This window comes from Salmo salar, chromosome 15 (assembly GCF_965601325.2).
Source record: "Salmo salar chromosome 15, fSalSal1, whole genome shotgun sequence".
Taxonomy (NCBI): domain Eukaryota; kingdom Metazoa; phylum Chordata; class Actinopteri; order Salmoniformes; family Salmonidae; genus Salmo; species Salmo salar.
Window position 1 is genome coordinate 4,764,818 of NC_138305.1, and position 23,487 is coordinate 4,788,304.

The following is a 23,487-nucleotide window of genomic DNA, read 5'->3' on the forward strand; positions in this document are numbered from 1 at the left end:
TTAGGATGGGTAACTGAATAGTCAGAAAAATGTATCATGCGGCCAAAACTGCGCCATTAGGCAGAACCTGCTTTAATTTAAACAAAATACAGGAAGGCTGTTTACACTGTAGTTTGTTAACACCATCCATTTTCTCACAAAACAGTCATTCAGAAAATATCTAAAAGCATATTTCCATGAATCTGATTGAGATCAAACGATTGGTATGCATTCTGTCGTTCTGCCCCTGAACAAGGTAGTTAACCCACTGTTCCCCGGTAGGACGTCATTGTAAATAAGAATTTGTTCTTAACTGACTTGCTTAGTTAAATAAAGGTTAAATAAAGTAAAATAAGATATATCTCAACATAAAACATTTGATAGTCGTTTAAAATTATTACTGTTATTCACTGCTTTGCTTGCTGTAGTTCTATAGGTATCTTAAAGAAAATTATTATGCCATATTGGGGTTCTCTGATATGATGCCCATAAATGGAAGAGACTTGGATGACGTTATTTCTGCACTCAAGAGAAAACATTACATTTTAACAAAATACTTTATTTCACTTTCTGTTTTACTCTTCCGTTGAGTTAAAATGGAGGCCACCATATTTAGTAATCTTTGCTTCAAGATTCAGTGGAAGCTAGAGAGAGGTGAATGTTAACCTTTCACTGCCAAGCACTCTTGGCATGGTCATTTACAAAAAGACAAGGATGAAGAAAAATCTAATTGAAAAGCCAGGCATGTATATTAAGCCTACCTACCACTGTACACATCTCCAAGTAATCAACAGTTCTAAAGCCAAACTAAATATATTCAAAGATAAGTGCTCTAAAACACACAAATAAATAAATCCTAACAAAAACTCAAAGTCTGCAATAAAGCTAGCTACGACATCTGTCATGTGTGTTTTGTTAATAAATGTTTCAAATAAATCAATGTGTCAGGTCCAATTCCATTTCAATATAAGTCACTTGTTCAGATATAGAATCAGACAGGAATTGGGATGGAATTTGCCCCCTCCCCCGAACTCACTGAGGCAAAACAGTAATGAATAATACCAGAAATTCATTGATATGAAAACTACAGTCATTACCATAAGAAACAATAACAGATACAGTGACAGTCAGACATTTAAAACCAATGAACGCAAACTTCTTCTGTTCTGTCCTGTACGTGATCACAGTTTTTAAGTAAGGCAGGAGGGCCGGACAATGTTAGAAGTCCTGTTATTGGAAAGTCAGCTCTGTCAATGACAAAAGGCGGGAGGTGAATGTATCAGAAGTCTCTGTACTGTGATTAGAGTGTCAGCTCTGTCGATCCCAAATCACTGTCGTATTCCTCTATGACCACGTCCTCCTCCTCCAGAAGGGCTGAGGTGGTAGTGGGCTGAGGCTGTGAGGCAGGGAGGTCTCCATCTGGTCCCCCAGCCCCTGGGCCCTGGCTGCCTGGTAGGAGAGGCTCCAGGGAGGGATCCCCCTGGTCTCCTGTCTCCCCAGAGAGGGTGCCCGAGGTTGGGTCGACAGATGAAGACACGAGCCCCCCCCCCTCCTCTTCCTCACTGTCCAACTCCAGCAGCCCTGGGTCTTTGTCTGTCAGAGCCTCCAGTTTCAACCTGGACAGATGCAGAGAGAGAGGAATACACATTTTTTAAAAAGGAGGTCAGTGGCATAGAAAATACAGAAGACAACTTCCCACTATGGTGCAAATATAGTAAAAGATTGCTTATTGGTGATGTACCTGCCAGGCAACTTTCTGCGGGAAAGACAACCCACGTCCTGAATGAAGGCTATCTGAGCTGTATGGGAGAGACAGAAGGAAAGGGAGGGGGACAGAAAGAGAGGGACAGGGAGACATGGAAGGGGAGAGGGAGTCAGACGTGTTAGTACTGGGCTGTAACAAAAACCTGCACACCCAGTAGGTGGAGACCCCTTTACTGTTCTAACACAATACTCCAATTAGACTTGCATAACATGCTACAGGTGGGTTATCTTAGTAGCATGCAAGCTAATCAAACCTGCCTGGTGGCTCGTTTCCTTAATAGCAACCTTGATTAAAGCCCTCAAACGGAAACTGAATGAAGAACAATGATATTCATTAAGACATAGTGTACATGTCACTGACATCGACAGTAGGGGTGTGGCAACCTGGCCATACCTGTAAATTGACAGTTGATAGTGGGTTATATGCCTAAATAGATTGTTGTTAAAATACCCATCTGCAAGTTTATAGACCAAAAAAACCTGCAGATTATGAGCAGCGTGGAGGGGTGCATGTCTGTGTCCTCGACTTGCAGCGGCTGTTTGCCGTCACTAAATCAGAATGCTCATGGGCAGTTCATATTTTGTCCCTAATATCGCCCCGCTACGGTATCAAACGTCACCATTTGATTTATCATAGTACCAGGCTAACATGAGGCAGCATCGATATAAATGATCAGACCTTAAAACATGCGAGGAGAAGTGATCGGGTGAAATTATGAAGCAAAGAGAGTTGACCATGCCTAAAATTAACACCAGTCACCTGGCAAATGTGGGTTGATTTTGGCATTGGTCCGTAAGATGTCTATTTCACCAGCCACGTTGGTTGGTGGGTGGTCAGGGCTCCACAGTGTGAGCATTTCACGAGCATTTGTGATTTAAAAAAAAAATAGTCAAGTATGATCACATTTATAGTAAAATAAATGCTGCAGAGGCTGATTTGTTTCATAGCTGGAAAAATGTAATTGCACAAAGAACTACGAATCCTTTATCCTAATCGGACCTCCCGCTGCAACACTGCCTGGCAGGCGGCTGTGCGCACGTGAACAGCGGAATGAAATATACATTTTTAGAAGAGCTGCTTACAGGCATAAAAGTTTGTCTAATTTAATCCCGTAGCAGACAGAGCTCAAGAATAAAAAGGACATCCTGTTTAGAACTTCCAGACGTCCTGAGACACCAGACCCGGTCTCAGAGACAGCCAACTCCGGAGATCCTGTCCATCTCCACTCGGTTAGGTAAAGCTGCTTTCAATTTTCCTTTTTTGTACCTTACTTTTGTAATAATCTCCAAGGCTCTCTAAAATGTTAGAAATTGTGTGCATCTAGGACATGGGTTGGAAACAGGTGGCCCACAGGTCCAAAACGGCCCGCAAGTGTTATTTTATGCCCCTAAAAGTGTGTCACCGGGAATGAGTTTAATTTAGGAAATCCGTTCCCAAGTTTTCCCACAAATCATATAAATAAATATGTTATCGTGTCTCAATGTAATCAAGGTATGAAATTGTTATTTTCAAATACAATCTCTTTTGGGGTTTAGTTGGTCAATTTATGTTGTACAAATTATTTGAATTATCTTGCAGCCCCTGACCACCCGCGCCGACAAAAAAAAGAACAGGCCGTGGCTGAATCTAGTTGCCTACCCGCCGTAGGGAAATTCAGATGGCTGACTGAGGACCTTTTTACTGAACAATGTGTTTGTTTTCTATCATTGTGTTTTGCGCTATGTGTACTGATGTGTGTACTGATGTGTGTATTGATGTGTGTACAGATGTGAATAGATGCGAGTATTAATGTGTACAGATGTGAATATAGATGTGTGTATTGATGTGAAGATAGACAGATAGCTGTGAATATTTTAGAAATGTATGTATACAGGGCTCATTTGGAAACTATCAAATAAAAGGTTCAACAAAGATGAGGATGTTTCTGTTCTGGTAATCTATTTCTATACTCTGTGTGTGTGTGTGTATAATCTTTCATTCTAAGGTTGTAGGGCAATGCAGGTCACGTCACGTGTGTGTCTAACCTGGATTCCTCAAGGGGTTGCTGAGCTGGGCGAGGTAAGGAAGTAGCTCTGTCTGGAGACTAACAGGCGTCAGGCAGAAACTGATGAAGAGAGACTGGGCAGCCTGGCAGTTCTCGCGGTACTGAAATCACACACACACACACACACACACACACACACACACACACACACACACACACACACCAGAAAGTCCCCTCATGTTACTGGTAACAACCCCAATGTATGTGTGAGTGTTTCCATCATAACCTTCTGATCTTTCACCATATCTTGACCAGTAGCAAGTTTGTGTGAGTGACTGTGTAAGCATGCACGTGCACGTGTGTGTGTGTGTGTGTACATAAGTGTTTGTGTGCGCTTATGCGTGTTAAAGTTACCTTCTTGTTGACCAATAGCCAGTTGGGTTTGTGTAGGGGTCTGAAGCCGCCAGCCACGTGACCAGAGTTGGAGTGTAGAAGACCTCTGGTGGCGACAGAAGAGCCGTACTCCCCCATGGTGCTACGAGACTACACACACAATGACACTGCCTGCTAGCCGGGAAACGTTTTGCAACAGTAACTCAATAAGCATATGCATTGCTTGTGATATGATACCAGTGGGGCATCATATGAAAAACTTGACTATGGGACATTGTGCCAGTACTCAATGTTAGATATAAATATTTCATAGCCTCATGGTCCTGGCATTTTGACATCCAAGTGCTCGATGTTGTCATGTACATTTGGACAATGGTGTTTTTTCTATTCTTTAAAACCAGGAATTGTATTGGTTTGTGAACAGTTCTACTCACGCTGCACTTGTGCAATAAGGATAAAACACAACTCTATAAAGGAACTGGGAAAGCAGTTGTCATTCTGAGAAATAAGGCAGGCAACTTGATTTCAACATCTGAACAAAGTGGACAGGCTGGCATGCTGATCAAACAGAGACTGACAGAATGGTGTGTTCACAATTCAACTGTTCCGTCTTGTTAGCTAGCAGGCTGGTCAAACAGAGACTGACAGAATGGTGTGTTCACAATTCAACTGTTCCGTCTTGTTAGCTAGCATGCTGATCAAACAGAGACTGAGAGAATGGTGTGTTCACAATTCAACTGTTCCGTCTTGTTAGCTAGCATGCTGATCAAACAGAGACTGACAGAATGGTGTGTTCACAATTCAACTGTTCTGTCTTGTTAGCTAGCAGGCTGATCAAACAGAGACTGACAGAATGGTGTGTTCACAATTCAACTGTTCTGTCTTGTTAGCTAGCAGGCTGATCAAACAGAGACTGACAGGATGGTGTGTTCACAATTCAACTGTTCCGTCTTGTTAGCTAGCAGGCTGATCAAACAGAGACTGACAGAATGGTGTGTTCACAATTCAACTGTTCTGTCTTGTTAGCTAGCATGCTGGTCAAACAGAGACTGACAGAATGGTGTGTTCACAATTCAACTGTTCTGTCTTGTTAGCTAGCAAATAGATCTGAAATGGCCTAAACTAGAAATATAAAGATTAGCTGAATGTTGATGAGACCTGTGTTAATTGTCTATATTGCCTGCTACATGCAGTCATTCATTATTAGTGAATGTGCATTATGCATGGTTCTGGTAAAACATTGTTTTTACAAAAAGCCCATTTTCAGAGACTAGAAAGCCAGATCAGTGATTATTGCAAAGAACGCTGGTTAAAACTATTTTGATCAAATAATTACATTATTAGTGGGTGTTATGATTGTGGAAGGCTTATATTTAGCCTAGGTATAACTTCACAAACCCTGAATTACTTAGATTATTACTGACTGTTCGAAATGTAGTTTATTTGACCTTTAAATTGTACAACAAAGGCAAATGTAGAGAAAATGTTATGAAACAAAAAAATTGAGATATAAAGATATATATATATATATATCTCTCTATATCTCAATTTTTTTGTATATATATATATATATATTATACTGCTCAAAAAAATAAAGGGAACACTTAAACAACGCATCCTAGATCTGAATGAAATAAATAATCTTATTAAATACTTTTTTCTTTACATAGTTGAATGTGCTGACAACAAAATCACACAAAAATAATCAATGGAAATCCAATTTATCAACCCATGGAGGTCTGGATTTGGAGTCACACTCAAAATTAAAGTGGAAAACCACACTACAGGCTGATCCAACTTTGATGTAATGTCCTTAATAAAACAAGTCAAAATGAGGCTCAGTAGTGTGTGTGGCCTCCACGTGCCTGTATGACCTCCCTACAATGCCTGGGAATGCTCCTGATGAGGTGGTGGATGGTCTCCTGAGGGATCTCCTCCCAGACCTGGACTAAAGCATCCGCCAACTCCTGGACAGTCTATGGTGCAACGTGGCGTTGGTGGATGGAGCGAGACATGATGTCCCAGATGTGCTCAATTGGATTCAGGTCTGGGGAACGGGCGGGCCAGTCCATAGCATCAATGCCTTCCTCTTGCAGGAACTGCTGACACACTCCAGCCACATGAGGTCTAGCATTGTCTTGCATTAGGAGGAACCCAGGGTCAACCGCACCAGCATATGGTCTCACAAGGGGTCTGAGGATCTCATCTCAGTACCTAATGGCTGTCAGGCTACCTCTGGCGAGCACATGGAGGGCTATGCGGCCCCCCAAAGAAATGCCACCCCACACCATGACTGACCCACCGCCAAACCGGTCATGCTGGAGGATGTTGCAGGCAGCAGAACGTTCTCCACAGCGTCTCCAGACTCTGTCATATCTGTCACGTGCTCAGTGTGAACCTGCTTTCATCTGTGAAGAGCACAGGGCGCCAGTGGCGAATTTGCCAATCTTGGTGTTCTCTGGCAAATGCCAAACGTCCTGCACGGTGTTGGGCTGTAAGCACAACCCCCACCTGTGGACGTCGGGCCCTCATACCACCCTCATGGAGCCTGTTTCTGACCGTTTGAGCAGACGCATGCACATTTGTGGCCTGCTGGAGGTCATTTTGCAGGGCTCTGGCAGTGCTCCTCCTGCTCCTCCTTGCACAAAGGCGGAGGTAGCGGTCCTGCTGCTGGGTTGTTGCCCTCCTACGGCCTCCTCCACGTCCCCTGATGTACTGGCCTGTCTCCTGGTAGCGCCTCCATGCTCTGGACACTACGCTGACAGACACAGCAAACCTTCTTGCCACAGCTCATATTGATGTGCCATCCTCGATGACCTGCACTACCTGAGCCACTTGTGTGGGGTGTAGACTCCGTCTCATGCTACCACTAGAGTGAAAGCACCGCCAGCATTCAAAAGTGACCAAAACATCAGCCAGGAAGCATAGGAACTGAGAAGTGGTCTGTGGTCCCCACCTGCAGAATCACTCCTTTATTGGGGGTGTCTTGCTAATTGCCTATAATTTCCACCTGTTGTCTATTCCATTTGCACAACAGCATGTGAAATTTATTGTCAATCAGTGTTGCTTCCTAAGTGGACAGTTTGATTTCACAGAAGTGGGATTGACTTGGAGTTACATTGTGTTGTTTAAGTGTTCCCTTTATTTTTTTGAGCAGTGTATATATATAGTGAAATCGGCCATGTTTGATTTTTAGGCCATAATGCCCAGTCCTAGTGCTACTCACGCTCCATTCGGCAGTGAGGAAGTCAGCATCAGACAGGTACTCTGAGGCCCGGGCCACATCCTCCACATCAGAGAAGAACTCCAGGTAATTCTGCTGTAGGTACAGGCTGAAGAACTCTCCTGACATGTGGGAGCGTTCTACTACAGCCTGATAGGGGAGAGGGAGGTGGGGGTTATATGATGACACATTAGGTCTGTCTATGTGTTGGTCTGTGTTGTACCTCTGGGTCCACCAGTAGCCTGTCTCTGTGGTGCTCTGAGAGGTGTGCAGGCAGACTGGGTCCTTGGGAACCTTCTGAACCCTCAGGGCTCTCCCCTGTCAAATCATAAAACACACCAGCCAATCAAAATCCATCCACTTCAACAGAGCCCCTCCTCCCAGCAATGTAACATTGTGGAACATTACTGGTATAATTGTGACGAACAGAGCTGTTCTGATTCCTTATTCTACATGTCAGAGACGCACGTTTGTTCTCTATAATACATCTCTATCTGAATGTTCCGCAGTGTTGTATCCCTGCTGAATCTAAATGCTATGAAAAGGCTTCCTCTCCATCTCTCTATTCCGTTCACACTGGACAGGTAAAAGCCATTTCCCTGATGGGCAGTACATGGTGAAAGCCTATTTCCCCCTGACGTCACTCACTCTTGCAGTAGAGGATCTTGCCGAGTGCTCTGAAGAGAAAGAGGGAGGCGTCTTTCCCCCCTATCGCCTGCTCCTTGTCCCGCCCCTCTGCGTCTTTGGCCTTCCTCTTCCCACGCGTTGCCTTGACAACGGCTCTCCCCGACGAGGTCGCCGTGGCCTTCCCCCTTTCCACCGCCCAGAACCCCTTCTTCATAGACTGGTCTGGAACATTAGAACCGTGGAGAACAACTTTTACAGGTGGTTCACTGACTTTAATATATGAATTACTTCAGCAGTTCATCAGTAGACTACTGGTCTGTTATTACCTTTCAGTCAGCGGTTCATCATCAGTAGACTACTGGTCTGTTATTACCTTTCAGTCAGCGGTTCATCATCAGTAGACTACTGGTCTGTTATTACCTTTCAGTCAGCGGTTCATCATCAGTAGACTACTGGTCTGTTATTACCTTTCAGTCAGCGGTTCATCATCAGTAGACTACTGGTCTGTTATTACCTTTCAGTCAGCGGTTCATCATCAGTAGACTACTGGTCTGTTATTACCTTTCAGTCAGCAGTTCATCAGTAGACTACTGGTCTGTTATTACCTTTCAGTCAGCGGTTCATCATCAGTAGACTACTGGTCTGTTATTACCTTTCAGTCAGCAGTTCATCATCAGTAGACTACTGGTCTGTTATTACCTTTCAGTCAGCAGTTCATCATCAGTAGACTACTGGTCTGTTATTACCTTTCAGTCAGCAGTTCATCATCAGTAGACTACTGGTCTGTTATTACCTTTCAGTCAGCGGTTCATCATCAGTAGACTACTGGTCTGTTATTACCTTTCAGTCAGCAGTTCATCAGTAGACTACTGGTCTGTTATTACCTTTCAGTCAGCAGTTCATCATCAGTAGACTACTGGTCTGTTATTACCTTTCAGTCAGCAGTTCATCATCAGTAGACTACTGGTCTGTTATTACCTTTCAGTCAGCGGTTCATCATCAGTAGACTACTGGTCTGTTATTACCTTTCAGTCAGCAGTTCATCAGTAGACTACTGGTCTGTTATTACCTTTCAGTCAGCGGTTCATCATCAGTAGACTACTGGTCTGTTATTACCTTTCAGTCAGCAGTTCATCATCAGTAGACTACTGGTCTGTTATTACCTTTCAGTCAGCGGTTCATCATCAGTAGACTACTGGTCTGTTATTACCTTTCAGTCAGCAGTTCATCATCAGTAGACTACTGGTCTGTTATTACCTTTCAGTCAGCGGTTCATCATCAGTAGACTACTGGTCTGTTATTACCTTTCAGTCAGCAGTTCATCATCAGTAGACTACTGGTCTGTTATTACCTTTCAGTCAGCGGTTCATCATCAGTAGACTACTGGTCTGTTATTACCTTTCAGTCAGCGGTTCATCATCAGTAGACTACTGGTCTGTTATTACCTTTCAGTCAGCAGTTCATCATCAGTAGACTACTGGTCTGTTATTACCTTTCAGTCAGCAGTTCATCATCAGTAGACTACTGGTCTGTTATTACCTTTCAGTCAGCAGTTCATCATCAGTAGACTACTGGTCTGTTATTACCTTTCAGTCAGCAGTTCATCATCAGTAGACTACTGGTCTGTTATTACCTTTCAGTCAGCAGTTCATCATCAGTAGACTACTGGTCTGTTATTACCTTTCAGTCAGCAGTTCATCATCAGTAGACTACTGGTCTGTTATTACCTTTCAGTCAGCAGTTCATCATCAGTAGACTACTGGTCTGTTATTACCTTTCAGTCAGCAGTTCATCATCAGTAGACTACTGGTCTGTTATTACCTTTCAGTCAGCAGTTCATCATCAGTAGACTACTGGTCTGTTATTACCTTTCAGTCAGCAGTTCATCATCAGTAGACTACTGGTCTGTTATTACCTTTCAGTCAGCAGTTCATCATCAGTAGACTACTGGTCTGTTATTACCTTTCAGTCAGCAGTTCATCATCAGTAGACTACTGGTCTGTTATTACCTTTCAGTCAGCGGTTCATCATCAGTAGACTACTGGTCTGTTATTACCTTTCAGTCAGCAGTTCATCATCAGTAGACTACTGGTCTGTTATTACCTTTCAGTCAGCAGTTCATCATCAGTAGACTACTGGTCTGTTATTACCTTTCAGTCAGCAGTTCATCATCAGTAGACTACTGGTCTGTTATTACCTTTCAGTCAGCAGTTCATCATCAGTAGACTACTGGTCTGTTATTACCTTTCAGTCAGCGGTTCATCATCAGTAGACTACTGGTCTGTTATTACCTTTCAGTCAGCAGTTCATCATCAGTAGACTACTGGTCTGTTATTACCTTTCAGTCAGCAGTTCATCATCAGTAGACTACTGGTCTGTTATTACCTTTCAGTCAGCGGTTCATCATCAGTAGACTACTGGTCTGTTATTACCTTTCAGTCAGCAGTTCATCATCAGTAGACTACTGGTCTGTTATTACCTTTCAGTCAGCGGTTCATCATCAGTAGACTACTGGTCTGTTATTACCTTTCAGTCAGCGGTTCATCATCAGTAGACTACTGGTCTGTTATTACCTTTCAGTCAGCAGTTCATCAGTAGACTACTGGTCTGTTATTACCTTTCAGTCAGCAGTTCATCATCAGTAGACTACTGGTCTGTTATTACCTTTCAGTCAGCAGTTCATCAGTAGACTACTGGTCTGTTATTACCTTTCAGTCAGCAGTTCATCATCAGTAGACTACTGGTCTGTTATTACCTTTCAGTCAGCAGTTCATCATCAGTAGACTACTGGTCTGTTATTACCTTTCAGTCAGCAGTTCATCATCAGTAGACTACTGGTCTGTTATTACCTTTCAGTCAGCAGTTCATCAGTAGACTACTGGTCTGTTATTACCTTTCAGTCAGCAGTTCATCATCAGTAGACTACTGGTCTGTTATTACCTTTCAGTCAGCAGTTCATCATCAGTAGACTACTGGTCTGTTATTACCTTTCAGTCAGCAGTTCATCATCAGTAGACTACTGGTCTGTTATTACCTTTCAGTCAGCAGTTCATCATCAGTAGACTACTGGTCTGTTATTACCTTTCAGTCAGCAGTTCATCATCAGTAGACTACTGGTCTGTTATTACCTTTCAGTCAGCGGTTCATCATCAGTAGACTACTGGTCTGTTATTACCTTTCAGTCAGCAGTTCATCATCAGTAGACTACTGGTCTGTTATTACCTTTCAGTCAGCGGTTCATCATCAGTAGACTACTGGTCTGTTATTACCTTTCAGTCAGCAGTTCATCAGTAGACTACTGGTCTGTTATTACCTTTCAGTCAGCAGTTCATCAGTAGACTACTGGTCTGTTATTACCTTTCAGTCAGCAGTTCATCATCAGTAGACTACTGGTCTGTTATTACCTTTCAGTCAGCAGTTCATCAGTAGACTACTGGTCTGTTATTACCTTTCAGTCAGCAGTTCATCATCAGTACACTACTGGTCGGTCGTAGTCTATTACCTGTCCTGGCTAAAGAGGCCGGTTTCTCTGACACAGATTAAGCCTAGTCCTAGACTTTAAAAAAAGCTCTTTAAAATGTATAATTTCCATTGAATATGCTTCTTAGTCCAGGACTAGGCCATGTGTCTAGGAAACCAAAAACCCAAAAGCTCTACGTGTGTTACAATGCTAAACGGTTAGGAAGCTATTGATTTTAGACCAGTGGTCAGCAGGATTAGGAGCAGCAGGTGACTGACCACTGAACCGTTGTGTGGCGTTTATGGGTGCGTGGCGCCCTCACCTGTGAGACAGGAGAACTGCAGGCTGTTGATGGCACTGCGGATGTCCCCAGAGGATCCTGAACACAGCAGCTCCAAAGCTGCTTTGTCAGGAACACACATCTTTCCTCCACTCTGTGAACACACATTATTATTATTAATATATATATATTTTTTTTTTTAAACATTTAACCTTTATTTAATTAGGCAAGTCAGTTAAGAACAAATTCTTATTTACAATAACAGCCTACCGGGGAACAGTGGGGTTAACTGCCTTGTTCAGGGGCAGAATGACAGATTTTTACCTTGTCAGCTCGGGGATTCAATCCAGCAACCTTTTGGTTACTGGCCCAACAATCTAACCACTAGGCTACATACACTCCCATGCATACAAAGACATGTTGTTTTACCTTTACTGCCTGTACAGACACAATCCGGCTCAGAACCTTCATCATACTGGTGGGAGCCACAGGGTTAAAACTGGAAACAGAAGAAGGAGGCCACTGGGTTAGAGAAAGATAACCTGTCAACAATCTACCTGATGTCGCTAATGTTCACTTCCTCCTGTACATGTTTAGGGGACAGTGGGCAGTGTGTTGGGTTAGTGTACAGAGTTTACTGTAAAGTACCTGATGTTGCAGACCCCCAGCTCTTCCTGTACATGTTTAGGAAACAGCAGTCTGGAGCTGCTGTCTCCACTCAGACTGTCAGACACGATGAACAGCAGGGGACGCCGGCACGTCTTCACAAACCGCCTGACAGAGGAGGAATATGTACATACACACACAAATTAATACAGAACAAAACCTCAGTATTAATATCTTCTGCAGCCACAGTGAGTCGCTCAAAACACGATGAGCTCACCTCAGAATATCATGCAGGCACCCAGGCTGCCTGTAGAACTGGTTAGGAAAGTCCTGAGAGCGTGCGAGAGCGAGAGAAAAAGAAAGAGAGAAATTAACACCAGATACACAAATGATTAACTCAATGTCAAGAAAGAAACTTCAAAAATACGTAAAGCTTTTATTACTACTGTAAACATTTAAGTGCAGTGTTGTTGTGGCAACGATACTGTATTTTTTATATTTTTTGGCAACAATACTGTCTGTAAGTACTAAGTAGGTAGTGTACTGTACCTCCACCAGTATGAGCTTCCTGTCTGAGTCCGAGGCCCCTCCCTCTCCGCTCATCTGCAGGCGGTTGTACTTGTTGGCCCTGAGAAGGAACTCCTGGAACAGGCCTGTTTGAGAGCTGCCATAGAAACCATTGAACCTCGAGTCTGGGGAGGAAGGAAGAAAACTGTAAAGTTCATGTGATTATGTGTTGGATGTACGCTGGCAATCCAACTGTTATTTGTCCAATGACCTTTATTGCGTCAACTTCTTGAACATACAGTACAATAAAACGAATGACCAACAAAAAACTAAAACGGGAAAACACAAAATAGAGGTACTAGCAGGTTTGGTCCAGACAGACCTCTGGCCTGTTTAGGAGGGTGCAATGTTACAAAAATGTACTAAACAGATAGGATAGTTTGTTATGTAGAATAAGGAATCATGTCAGCCCCACACAATCCATTTCTATCTGCAACGTTCAGAAACTTTTACAGCACTGAATACACACCAGGTTTTTCTCACCTGGGTCGAAGGTCTGTCTGTAAGTGTCAGGGTCTGAGCGGTCTGCGCTGGGTCGGTACTCTGAGAGGCTGGAGGGGTTGCTCCACTCCTGTACCCTGTAGCCCAGTTCCTGGGCCAGAACCTGCACTGTAGCTGACTTCCCACACCCCGACGGACCGGTCAGCAGCAGGACAGCGCCACCCTGTGGACATGAGGGCACAGTAAAATTTGAGTACTGAGAGCTTTCAGAAAACTTGTGTTTAGATTAGATTTCATAGAAATGGGAAAATGTTTGGGGTGGGGTGGTGCAATAAAATGTGCTTGTGCACAATATATATATTTAATATTTATTCCGATTTTTCATGGGGTTCTGTTGGTATAAATGAGCAGTAGGTCATGTTTTAGCTTTGATTTGGTGTATTATTCTCAATTGAAAACATAAATATTCATAATTTGAAGTGATAAAAGTGTCTCTAAAACTGTGATGAATGCATAGTGCCAAAACAGTGATCTATTGCCATCTTTTGAGCTTTAAAAACATCAGAGCCAAACCTTTGCAGTCTTGGGGTCCACATGTACTCTCATCCAATCCTCCACCTCTTCAATCTTCTTTTTGTGGACGGCCAGTTCAGCCTACACAAGGCCAAACAGAGATAAGTGTGTGATGAAATTCACAACTTCACTCCAGTGGGGTCTGGTGGTCTAGTCTTTCCCCCAGGATGGTTACCTGAGAGTGGGGTTTGTGTGTGTCCACCCAGGGCTCATCCTGGTCCCCCTGTGCAGGCTCTGTGGAGGTAGAGGTCTGGAGCTTGGAGGCGTTGGGGTCTGCCCTCCTCTTACGGAGGCGTTTGCTGCTGTTGGGGTCGGTGCTGGACGGCCGGGCCTTGCCAACCCAGGTACCTCCAGAGGGGGCTACGCCTCCAATGCCTGAGGAGAGCGAGAGGTTGGCATTGCCGAGGTGTTCACCGAATGATGGCTCCACCCAACGATCCAGCTGGGGGGAGAGAGATGTTAGTGAAGTGACAGTGCATCCTTACGTGCTAGCGATCTACTTTGAACTCGCTCACAGACCCGAATCCACACTCGCACACCATGAACTCACTTTATTTGAGGCTACTTTTCCTCTCAGATAAAGTTTTGACATCATAAGATGTGGTACTTCACATTGACAAAAGGAGCCAGCTGGTCAATGCAAGACTGAGGAAGATGGAATAGAAAACAAACATTAGCTTATATCATAACGAATGCAGAAAAGACTAGCTTAGCTAGCTAACGTAGCTACCTAGCGCTAATTCTACGAACGTTTGCTAGCGATTGAGTTTGCTACTGAGTAATAGTTATCTACGTGGCATAACTAAGTAAGAATAAGGTCGATTACGTCCCCAGAGCTACAATAGTAGCTAACACATCCAACGTTTCGAATAGTCTAGCTAACTCCAGTTGGCAAACAAGTTAACAAAGTAACGTTAAGCTAAAGTTGCTAGTTAGTTAGCTACCGACGCAGAATTCACTTCTCACGCACAAACCTAGCTAGATAAACGAAACAAAGTAAGCATACCTTTCTTGGCCATCCTCTGAAGTAATTCCAAAACTTTGAAAGTCACATGTATTATAACTTAACTTTGTAAACAGAAACGCAAATACATAACAAACGTCGATTGAAAACACCACAACGGGGAACGTTTTCCCTTTAAAATCGAGGTCCTTTCGGCAACGCGGCGCGCAATACTGACGTCACAACACTCACAGGGGGCGCGTGTTCTCTCCAAATACACGATTCACGAAGCTTTGTTGTATTTTACTCATAAGTAACTTTGATTGAGTGGTTTACTGATTGTTACAAATTGTCTGGTTTTGTTTAAAAAAAAGTAACCAACAAAATAGGATAACTTTACGAGTTCTAAGGTACCTGTATTTGGTCACGTGCAGAGCACGCAAGGCGAGGAAAAACAGCGATGAAAATCATGAAGCGACCAAATATTCTACTGACAGGTAATGTTAAACAAGTCCCCATCCAACGAGTTAACTATCTATTTAACTATCACCGTCTACCCGCCTCTATAACGATATTTAATTTGTAAGTGTATAGACCGTCCAGGGCGGTTATGTGCTTGTGGTTAGCCAATGATGCACCACAAATAAGCTCGAAAGATGCTGCGTGGTCGAAATTCCTGTCTGGTAACGTTAGCTAGCTACTAGTATGTGATGTACCTAACAACCCCCTTCGTAACTTTAGCATCATTCACTTTCAAATGGTTTGCATAGATACCACATTTAGAAATATAAATTGTATGATGTTTGGAACGTAGTTGCAGATGTACAACGGCGAAATAGGTTAAAATTGAGGTAGCTACCTACCTAGTTAGCACGTTGTTTATAATGATTATGCCGTCCTGACAGGCACCCCTGGCGTAGGGAAGACCACCCTGGGAAAAGAGCTTGCCCAGAGGACAGGACTAACCTATGTCAATGTAGGCGACCTGGCACAAGAAGGTAAGAAGACACACTAGGGGTCTATTCATTAGTCTGATCCCGCTGCAAAACGTTTTGCAATGGAAACCGTTAACTCCAAACGGAAAATGTTTTGCAGCGAAAACGAGTTTCTATTGGTCAGTTAGGCCTCTCCCCGTTCTTTGCGTTTGGATCATAAAGGGTTACTGTTGCGGGGGAAAAAAACGTTTTCCAAACGTATCCTGACTAATGAATAGACCCCAGATGACCAAGTGCATAAGGGTACTCTAGCTACTGTCTCTTCAGAAAGTATTCACACTCCTCGTCTGTTTCCACATTTTGTTGTTACAGCCTGAATTTAAAATGGATGAAATTGAGAGAAAAACATTGTCATTGGCTTACACACAACACCACATAATGTCAGTGGAATTATGTTATTTTACATTTTTACTAATTGATAAAAAGTGAAAAGTTTAAATTTCTTGAGTCAATAAATATTCAACCCCTTTGTTATGGCAAGCCTAAATAAGTTCAGGAGGGAAAATGTGCTTAATAAGTCACGTAATAAGTTGCATGGATGCACTCTGTGCGCAATAAGTGTTTAACATGATTGTTTAAATAACTCTCTGTACCCCACACATACAATTATCTGTAAGGTCCCTCAGTCGAGCAGTGAATTTCAATCACAGATCGAACCACACAGACCAGGGAGGTTTTGCAATGCCTCGCAAAGAAGGGCACCTATTGGTAGATGGGTAAACATTTTTTAATAAGCAGACATTGAAATATCCCTTTGAGCATGGTGAAGTTATTAAAGATACAGGCGTCCTTCCTAACTCAGTTGCCGGAGAGGAAGGAAATGTCTCAGGGATTTCAACATGAGGCCAGTAGTGACTTTAAAACAATTAGAGTTTAATGGCTGTGATAGAAAAAAACTGAGAATGGATCAACAACATTGTAGTTACTCCATAATAATAACCTAATTGACAGTGTGAAAAGAAGGAAGCCTGTACTGAATAAAAATATCCTGTTTTCAACAAGGCACTAAAGCTTTGTGGCCAAGCAATTAACTTTTTGTCCTGAGTACAGTGTTATGTTTGTGCAAATGCAACACATTACTGAATACCACTCTCCATTTTTTTTCAAGCATTTATTTATTTCATCTTTATTTATTAACCCGTTGAGAACAAGTTCTCATTTACAACTGCGACCTGGCCAAGATAAAGCAAAGTCGTGCAACAAAAACAACAACACAGAGTAAAACAAATGTACAGTCAATAACACAATAGAAAAATCTATATACAGTGTGTGCAAATGTAGAAGAGTAAGGTAGGCAATAAATGGGCCCTAGAGGTTAAAATAATTACAATTTAGCATTAACACTGGAGTGATAGATGTGCAGATGATGATGTGCAAGTAGAGATACTGGGTGTAAAAGAGAAAGAGGACAAATATAATAATATGGGGATGAGGTAGTTGGGTGTGCTATTTACCGATTGGCTGTGTACAGGTACAGTGATCAGTAAGCTGCTCTGACAGCTGATGCTTAAAGTTAGAGAGGGAGATATAAGGCTTCAGTGATTAAAAAAAATATAAAAAAAATTGTTCCAGTCATTGGCAGCAGACAACTGAAAGGAACGGCGGCCAAAGGAAGTGTTGGCTTTGGGGATGACCAGTGCAATATACCTGCTGGAGCGTGTGCTATGGGTGGGTGTTGCTATGGTGACCAGTGAGCTGAGATAAGGCGGGGCTTTAGCTAGCAAAGACTTATAGATGAGCATAGTGGTGGCTGCGTCATGTTATGGGTATGCTTATAATCAGACTGGGGAGTTTTTCAAGATAAAAAAGAAACGGAATGGAGCTAAGCACAGGCAAAATCCGAGAGGAAAACCTGTTACGTCTGCTTTCCACCAGACACTGGGAGATTAATTCACCTTTCAGCAGGACAATAACCTAAAACACAAGGCCAAATCTACACTGGAGTTGCTTACCAAGACAGTGAATGTTCCTGAGTGGCCGAGTTATAGTTTTGACTTACATTACCAGTCAAACGTTTGGATACCTACACATTCCAGGGTTTTTCTTTATTTGTACTATTTTCTACATTTTAGAATAATAGTGAAGACATCAAAACTATGAAATAACACATATGGAATCATGTAGTAACCAAAAAAGTGTTAACCTGTTAGGGCTAGGGGGCAGTATTGACACGGCCGCATAAAAAACGTACCCGATTTAATCTGGTTACTACTCCTGCCCAGTAACTAGAATATGCATATAATTATTGGCTTTGGATAGAAAACACCCTAAAGTTTCTAAAACTGTTTGAATGGTGTCTGTGAGTATAACAGAACTCAAATGGCAGGCCAAAACCTGAGAAGATTCCATGCAGGAAGTGGCCTGTCTGACAAGTTGTTTCATCTTGGCTCTTTTTATTGAAGACTGAGGATCTTTGCTCTAACGTGACACTTCCTACGGCTCCCATAGGCTCTCAGAGCCCGGGAAAAAGCTGAACGATATCGAGGCAGCCTCTGGCTGAAACACATTATCGCTTTTGGCAAGTGGCCGATCAGAGTACTATGGGCTTAGGCGCGTGCCCGAGTCGACCGACTGCTTTATTTTCTTTCGTCTGTTTACCTAAACGCAGATTCCCGGTCGGAATATTATCGCTTTTTTATAAAAATTGATTTTAAACAGCGGTTGACATGCTTCGAAGTACGGTAATGGAATATTTAGAATTTTTTTTGGTCACGAATTGCGCCATGCTCATCACCCTTATTTACCCTTTCGGATAGTGTCTTGAACGCACGAACAAAACGCCGCTGTTTGGATATAACTATGGATTATTTTGAACCAAACCAACATTTGTTATTGAAGTAGAAGTCCTGGGAGTGCATTCTGACGAAGAACACCAAAGGTAATAAACATTTTCTTATAGTAAATCTGACTTTGGTGAGTGCTAAACTTGCTGGGTGTCTAAATAGCTAGCCCTGTGATGCCGGGCTATCTACTGAGAATATTGCAAAATGTGCTTTCACCGAAAAGCTATTTTAGAATCGGACATATCGAGTGCATAGAGGAGTTCTGTATCTATAATTCTTAAAATAATTGTTATGGTTTTTGTGAACGTTTATCGTGAGTAATTTAGTAAATTCACCGGCAGTGTTCGGTGGGAATGCTAGTCACATGCTAATGTAAAAAGCTGGTTTTTGATATAAATATGAACTTGATTGAACAAAACATGCATGTATTGTATAACATAATGTCCTAGGGTTGTCATCTGATGAAGATCATCAAAGGTTAGTGCTGCATTTAGCTGTGGTTTGGGTTTATGTGACATTATATGCTAGCTTGAAAAATGGGTGTCTGATTATTTCTTTTTGCATTTTTGAGGTTTTTGAATAACATGCCACGGGATTACAATGGCTGTTACGTAGGTGGGACGATTTGGTGCCACCTACCCTAGAGAGGTTAAACAAATCAAAACATATTTTATGTTTGAGATTCTTCAAAGTAGCCACCCTTTGCCTTGATGACAGCTTTGCACACTCTTGGCATTCTGTCAACCAGCTTCACCTGGAATTCATTTCAATTAACAGGTGTGCCTTGTTAATTTGTGGAATTTCTTTCCTTCATAATGCGTTTGAGCCAATCAGTTGTGTTGTGACAAGGTAGGGGTGGTATACAGAAGATAGCCCTATTTGGTAAAAGACCAAGTCCATATTTAGGCAAGAACAGCTCAAATAAGCAAAGAAAAATGACAGTCCATCATTACCTTAAGACATGAAGGTCAGTCAATCTGAAAAATTTCAATAACATTTAATGTTTCTTCAAGTGCAGTCGCAAAAACCATCAAGCCCTATGATGAAACTGGCTCTCATGAGGACCGCCACAGGAATGGAAGACCCAGAGTTACCTCTGCTGCAGAGGATAAGTTCATTGGAGGTAACCCAAATAAATGCTTCAGAGTTCAAGTAACAGACACATCTCAACATCAACTCTTCAGAGGAGACTGTATGAATCAGGTTTTCATGGTCGAATTACTGCAAAGAAACCACTACTAAAGAAAACCAATAAGAAGAAGTGACTTGCTTGGGCCAATAAACACGAGCAATGGATATTAGACTGGTGGAAATCTGTCCTTTGGTCTAATGAGTCTTTGGTTCCAACCGCTGTGTCTTTGTGAGATGCAGAGTCTATTTATTTAGAATTCAAGGCACACTTAACCAGCATGGCTACCACAACATTCTGCAGCGATAAGCCATCCCATCTGGTTTGTGCTTAGTGGGACTATCATTTGTTTTTCAACAGTACAATGACCCAAAACACACCTCCAGGCTGTGTAAGGGCTATTTCACCAAGAAGGAGAGTGATGGAGTGCTGCATCAGATGACTTGGCCTTCACAATCACCCGACCTCATCCCAATTGAGGTGGTTTGGGATGAGTTGGACCCGCAGAGTGAAGGAAAAGGAGACAACAAGTGCACAGCATATGTGGGAACTCCTTCAAGACTGTTGGAAAAGCATTCCTCATGAAGCTGGATGAGAGAATGCCATGAGTGTGCAAAGCTGTCATCAAGGCAAAGGGTTGCTACTTTGAAGAATCTCAAATATAAAATATATTTTAATTTAACACTTTTTGGGTTACAGGATTCCATGTGTTATTTCATAGTTTTGATGTCTTCACTGTTATTCTACAATGTAGAAAATAGTAAAAAATTAAGAAAAACCCTTGAATGAGTAGGTGTGTCAACTTTTGACTGGTACTGTATGTAAATCTGCTTGAAAATCTATGGCAAGACCTAAAAATGGTTGTCTAGCAATGATCAGCAACTAATTTGACAGAGCTTGAATAATTTCGAAAATAATAATGGGCAAATGTTGCACAATCCAGGTGTGAACAGCTCTTAGCGACTCAGACTCACAGCTTTAAATCACTGCCAAAGGTTTGACTTGGGTGTGAGTACTTATGTAAATGAGATATTTCCTATATTTCTCTTCAATACATTTGCTAAAATTCCTAAAACATATTTTTACTTTTTGGTGAGGAAAAAAAACAGATTTAATCCATTTTGAATTCGGGCTGTAACACAAAAGTGGAATAAGTCAAGGGTATGAATACTTTCTGGAGCCACTGTATCTGTCATAACACTACCCCATCACAACTCATTGTGTTTTCCCATGACGGGAGTATAAATAGGCCTATCTATCTAATTAGAAGTTTTGAAGACCGTACTGATGACGTTGTTTGTCTTGGTCTCTTCAGGGCAGCTGTTTGATGGATTTGATGAAGAGTACCAGTGCCCAGTGTTAGATGAAGACCGGGTGAGTCTTGTTTCATCTAAAACAGTCTGAGTGTTTTACATGAAATAAGTCTATTCACATCATGACAAAGCCTGTGTAATTTAGGTACTGCAGTTACCCGCCACACAACTTGTGTGTGTTTGTTTCCCCTCGCTGTTTTAAGGCTGACTGTTTTATTACCTTGTTCCAGGTGGTGGATGAGCTGGAGGATAAGATGGGGGACGGAGGGGTGATAGTGGACTACCACGGCTGTGACTTCTTCCCAGAACGCTGGTTCCAGATTGTCTTCGTGCTCCGTACGGACAACACCAACCTCTACAGCCGGCTGGAGGGCAGGTGGGGTTTCTCCTGGCCAATTGAAAAAGCTTTAACGGTGTATTTGCTAGACGTGGTGAACACGGACTACATTATCACTGCTGTGCTGTTTTCCAAATGGGCTACAGACACTGACCCTGTGTGTGCCTCCTTACTTTTTTTTTTATTTTCATACTATCGTGCTAACCTAAATCTTTTTGCGCTGGCTCTGAGGTTTTATTTGCTCATCGTGCTTTCAGCATCTATGGTTGGCGCGTAAACAGGCCAGTGGATCACAACCCAGTATGGCTCGGCTCAGTAGTCTAAAAAGGGTCTCTCTCTCCCTCTCTCCTACCACTCGCTGACATGCTCCTCCCTTTCCTTCTCCTTCATGGGGGGGGGCTACATAGGGAAGTGTTTTGTACAATCTCTTATTTCTCTCTGTGTACCCCCGAGAGAGAGATCAAAACTCTTCCCTGGTAAGACCCTATGGAGTATTCAGAAAGCTCTAACACATGTGTATTTTTCTCTCTCTCTTTCTCTCTTTCTCTCTCTCCACAGGGGCTACACAGGGAAGAAATTGCAGGACAATGTCCAGTGTGAGATCTTCCAGACCATCTATGAGGAGGCCATGGAGGCCTACAAGGAGGAGATTGTCCACCAGTTGCCCAGCAACGAGCCTGAGGACCTGGAGCGCAACCTGGAGCAGGTAGTCCAGTGGATAGAGCAGTGGGTGAAGGACAACAACTAGCACGGACACAAACCCTAGAAACCAAAACAGTGCATGGCTGGAATCTTCTTCATACTAGAAAAAACATACCAATGGACTCTTGTTTGTTGAAAAAAAATAAAAAATCTATATGCCTTTAACTTATAGCAATCACACACATACTAGGATAGTACTGAGGCTTTAAATCCTGGTCCTGGTTTTGGTTTGAGCACAACATGTATCACACCTGATTCTGAATTGATCAACCAATCATTGAGTTGTTGAAATAGGTGTGATAGTCTTGGACTGGAACAAAAATATGCCCCAGGTCTGAAAACGAAATTCATCTAGCATAGTTGACAACATTGATGACATAAAATTGGTAAACAGTTCACTCTTATTGTAGACATGTTTACAGTCTAAGACGTGGACAAGCATGGTTACCTCACTGAGCAGAGGCCCAGTGTAATGATAATAAATATCTACGTCTCAAATGAGCCTGTTTGCTATATAGTGCACTAATTTTGACCAGGGCCTAGGACACTGGTCGACGGTAGTGCACTATATGTGGTAACTGGTGTCAGTTGGGATGCACCCATTGGCTGTGTTTATTCCCTTCTTGGACTGTATGGTTAACCACACCTTCATTTAGGATGAAAACTAGAACAGTAAAGCATGTTTGGATACTGACTTGCGTTGCAAGAGCTGTTCATGTACAAGCTAGATGTCATGAAACGCCATGTCATCACAAGATTTGGGCAGTATTCAAGTCCAAATGCATGCGTCACTATATCTCTACTCTCCTAAGGGAGATGTTTTGTCATTTTAGAGTCTTAAGGATGGGCAAAATGTAATGTGTATTAGTTAGATGCATGCTGCATTTTCTTGTGGCATAGATTGATTTAAAACTGATTTCAATTTATTGCATTCCAATGGTTAATCTACATTTAAAAAAAACATGCCTTTTGGTTAAATGAGTCTTTTTTGTTTTACTTTTTTTTTGTTTTTCAATAGTATTATCTTCTTAAATTCATAATTTCTTGTAGACATTGGTAGTCATAAACCTAATCATGTCATTCAGATTTCAACAACACTTAATATTGCAGGAATTATGTTTTTGCCAGAAGTTTTTTTTCTTTCATTTTAGGTTTCATATTTCCGTTTTATTTTGAAAAGATGCATGAAACATTTCATTTTGTCGTCATACAGCTAGTATTTCCATGAAATACTCACAGGTTTTAACAGTAGACAGTGGTCGTTTTTGTATGGCTAAAGCTTTATACTGTACAAGGAAGGAATGATGGTGGAACAACATAATAAAGAATACAAATGCATTTAAGATGAACTGGTGATTTATTGGATCTGTAGCTAAAGGCCAGGGGT

The 23,487-nt window shown here is 42.2% G+C and overlaps 2 protein-coding genes across 3 annotated transcripts; one reads left to right on the forward strand and one right to left on the reverse strand.

The window, feature by feature from the left end:
* Positions 1-517: 517 nt before the first annotated feature.
* On the reverse strand, positions 518-15,830 carry rad17 (RAD17 checkpoint clamp loader component). 2 transcript variants are annotated; one of them, XM_014143407.3, is made up of 17 exons: positions 15,705-15,830; positions 14,449-14,543; positions 14,074-14,340; positions 13,899-13,979; positions 13,368-13,548; positions 12,867-13,009; positions 12,595-12,647; positions 12,360-12,485; positions 12,141-12,210; positions 11,754-11,865; positions 7,993-8,193; positions 7,568-7,662; positions 7,348-7,494; positions 4,143-4,271; positions 3,769-3,889; positions 1,721-1,778; positions 518-1,595 (listed from the first exon to the last, which is right to left on the reverse strand). In XM_014143407.3, exons 2-17 carry the CDS (start codon positions 14,491-14,493, stop codon positions 1,280-1,282), a joined length of 2,145 nt encoding a protein of 714 aa, XP_013998882.3. In that variant the 5' UTR covers positions 14,494-14,543; positions 15,705-15,830; the 3' UTR covers positions 518-1,279. The 2 variants fall into 2 exon arrangements, with proteins under 2 accessions (XP_013998882.3, XP_013998881.3); XM_014143406.3 differs by lacking the exon at positions 15,705-15,830 and adding an exon at positions 14,905-15,057.
* Positions 15,069-23,443, forward strand: ak6 (adenylate kinase 6). Its single transcript, XM_014143408.3, has 5 exons — positions 15,069-15,338; positions 15,747-15,839; positions 21,064-21,122; positions 21,292-21,437; positions 21,957-23,443. Exons 1-5 carry the CDS (start codon positions 15,302-15,304, stop codon positions 22,144-22,146), a joined length of 525 nt encoding a protein of 174 aa, XP_013998883.1. The 5' UTR covers positions 15,069-15,301; the 3' UTR covers positions 22,147-23,443.
* The last annotated feature ends 44 nt before the right edge of the window (positions 23,444-23,487 follow it).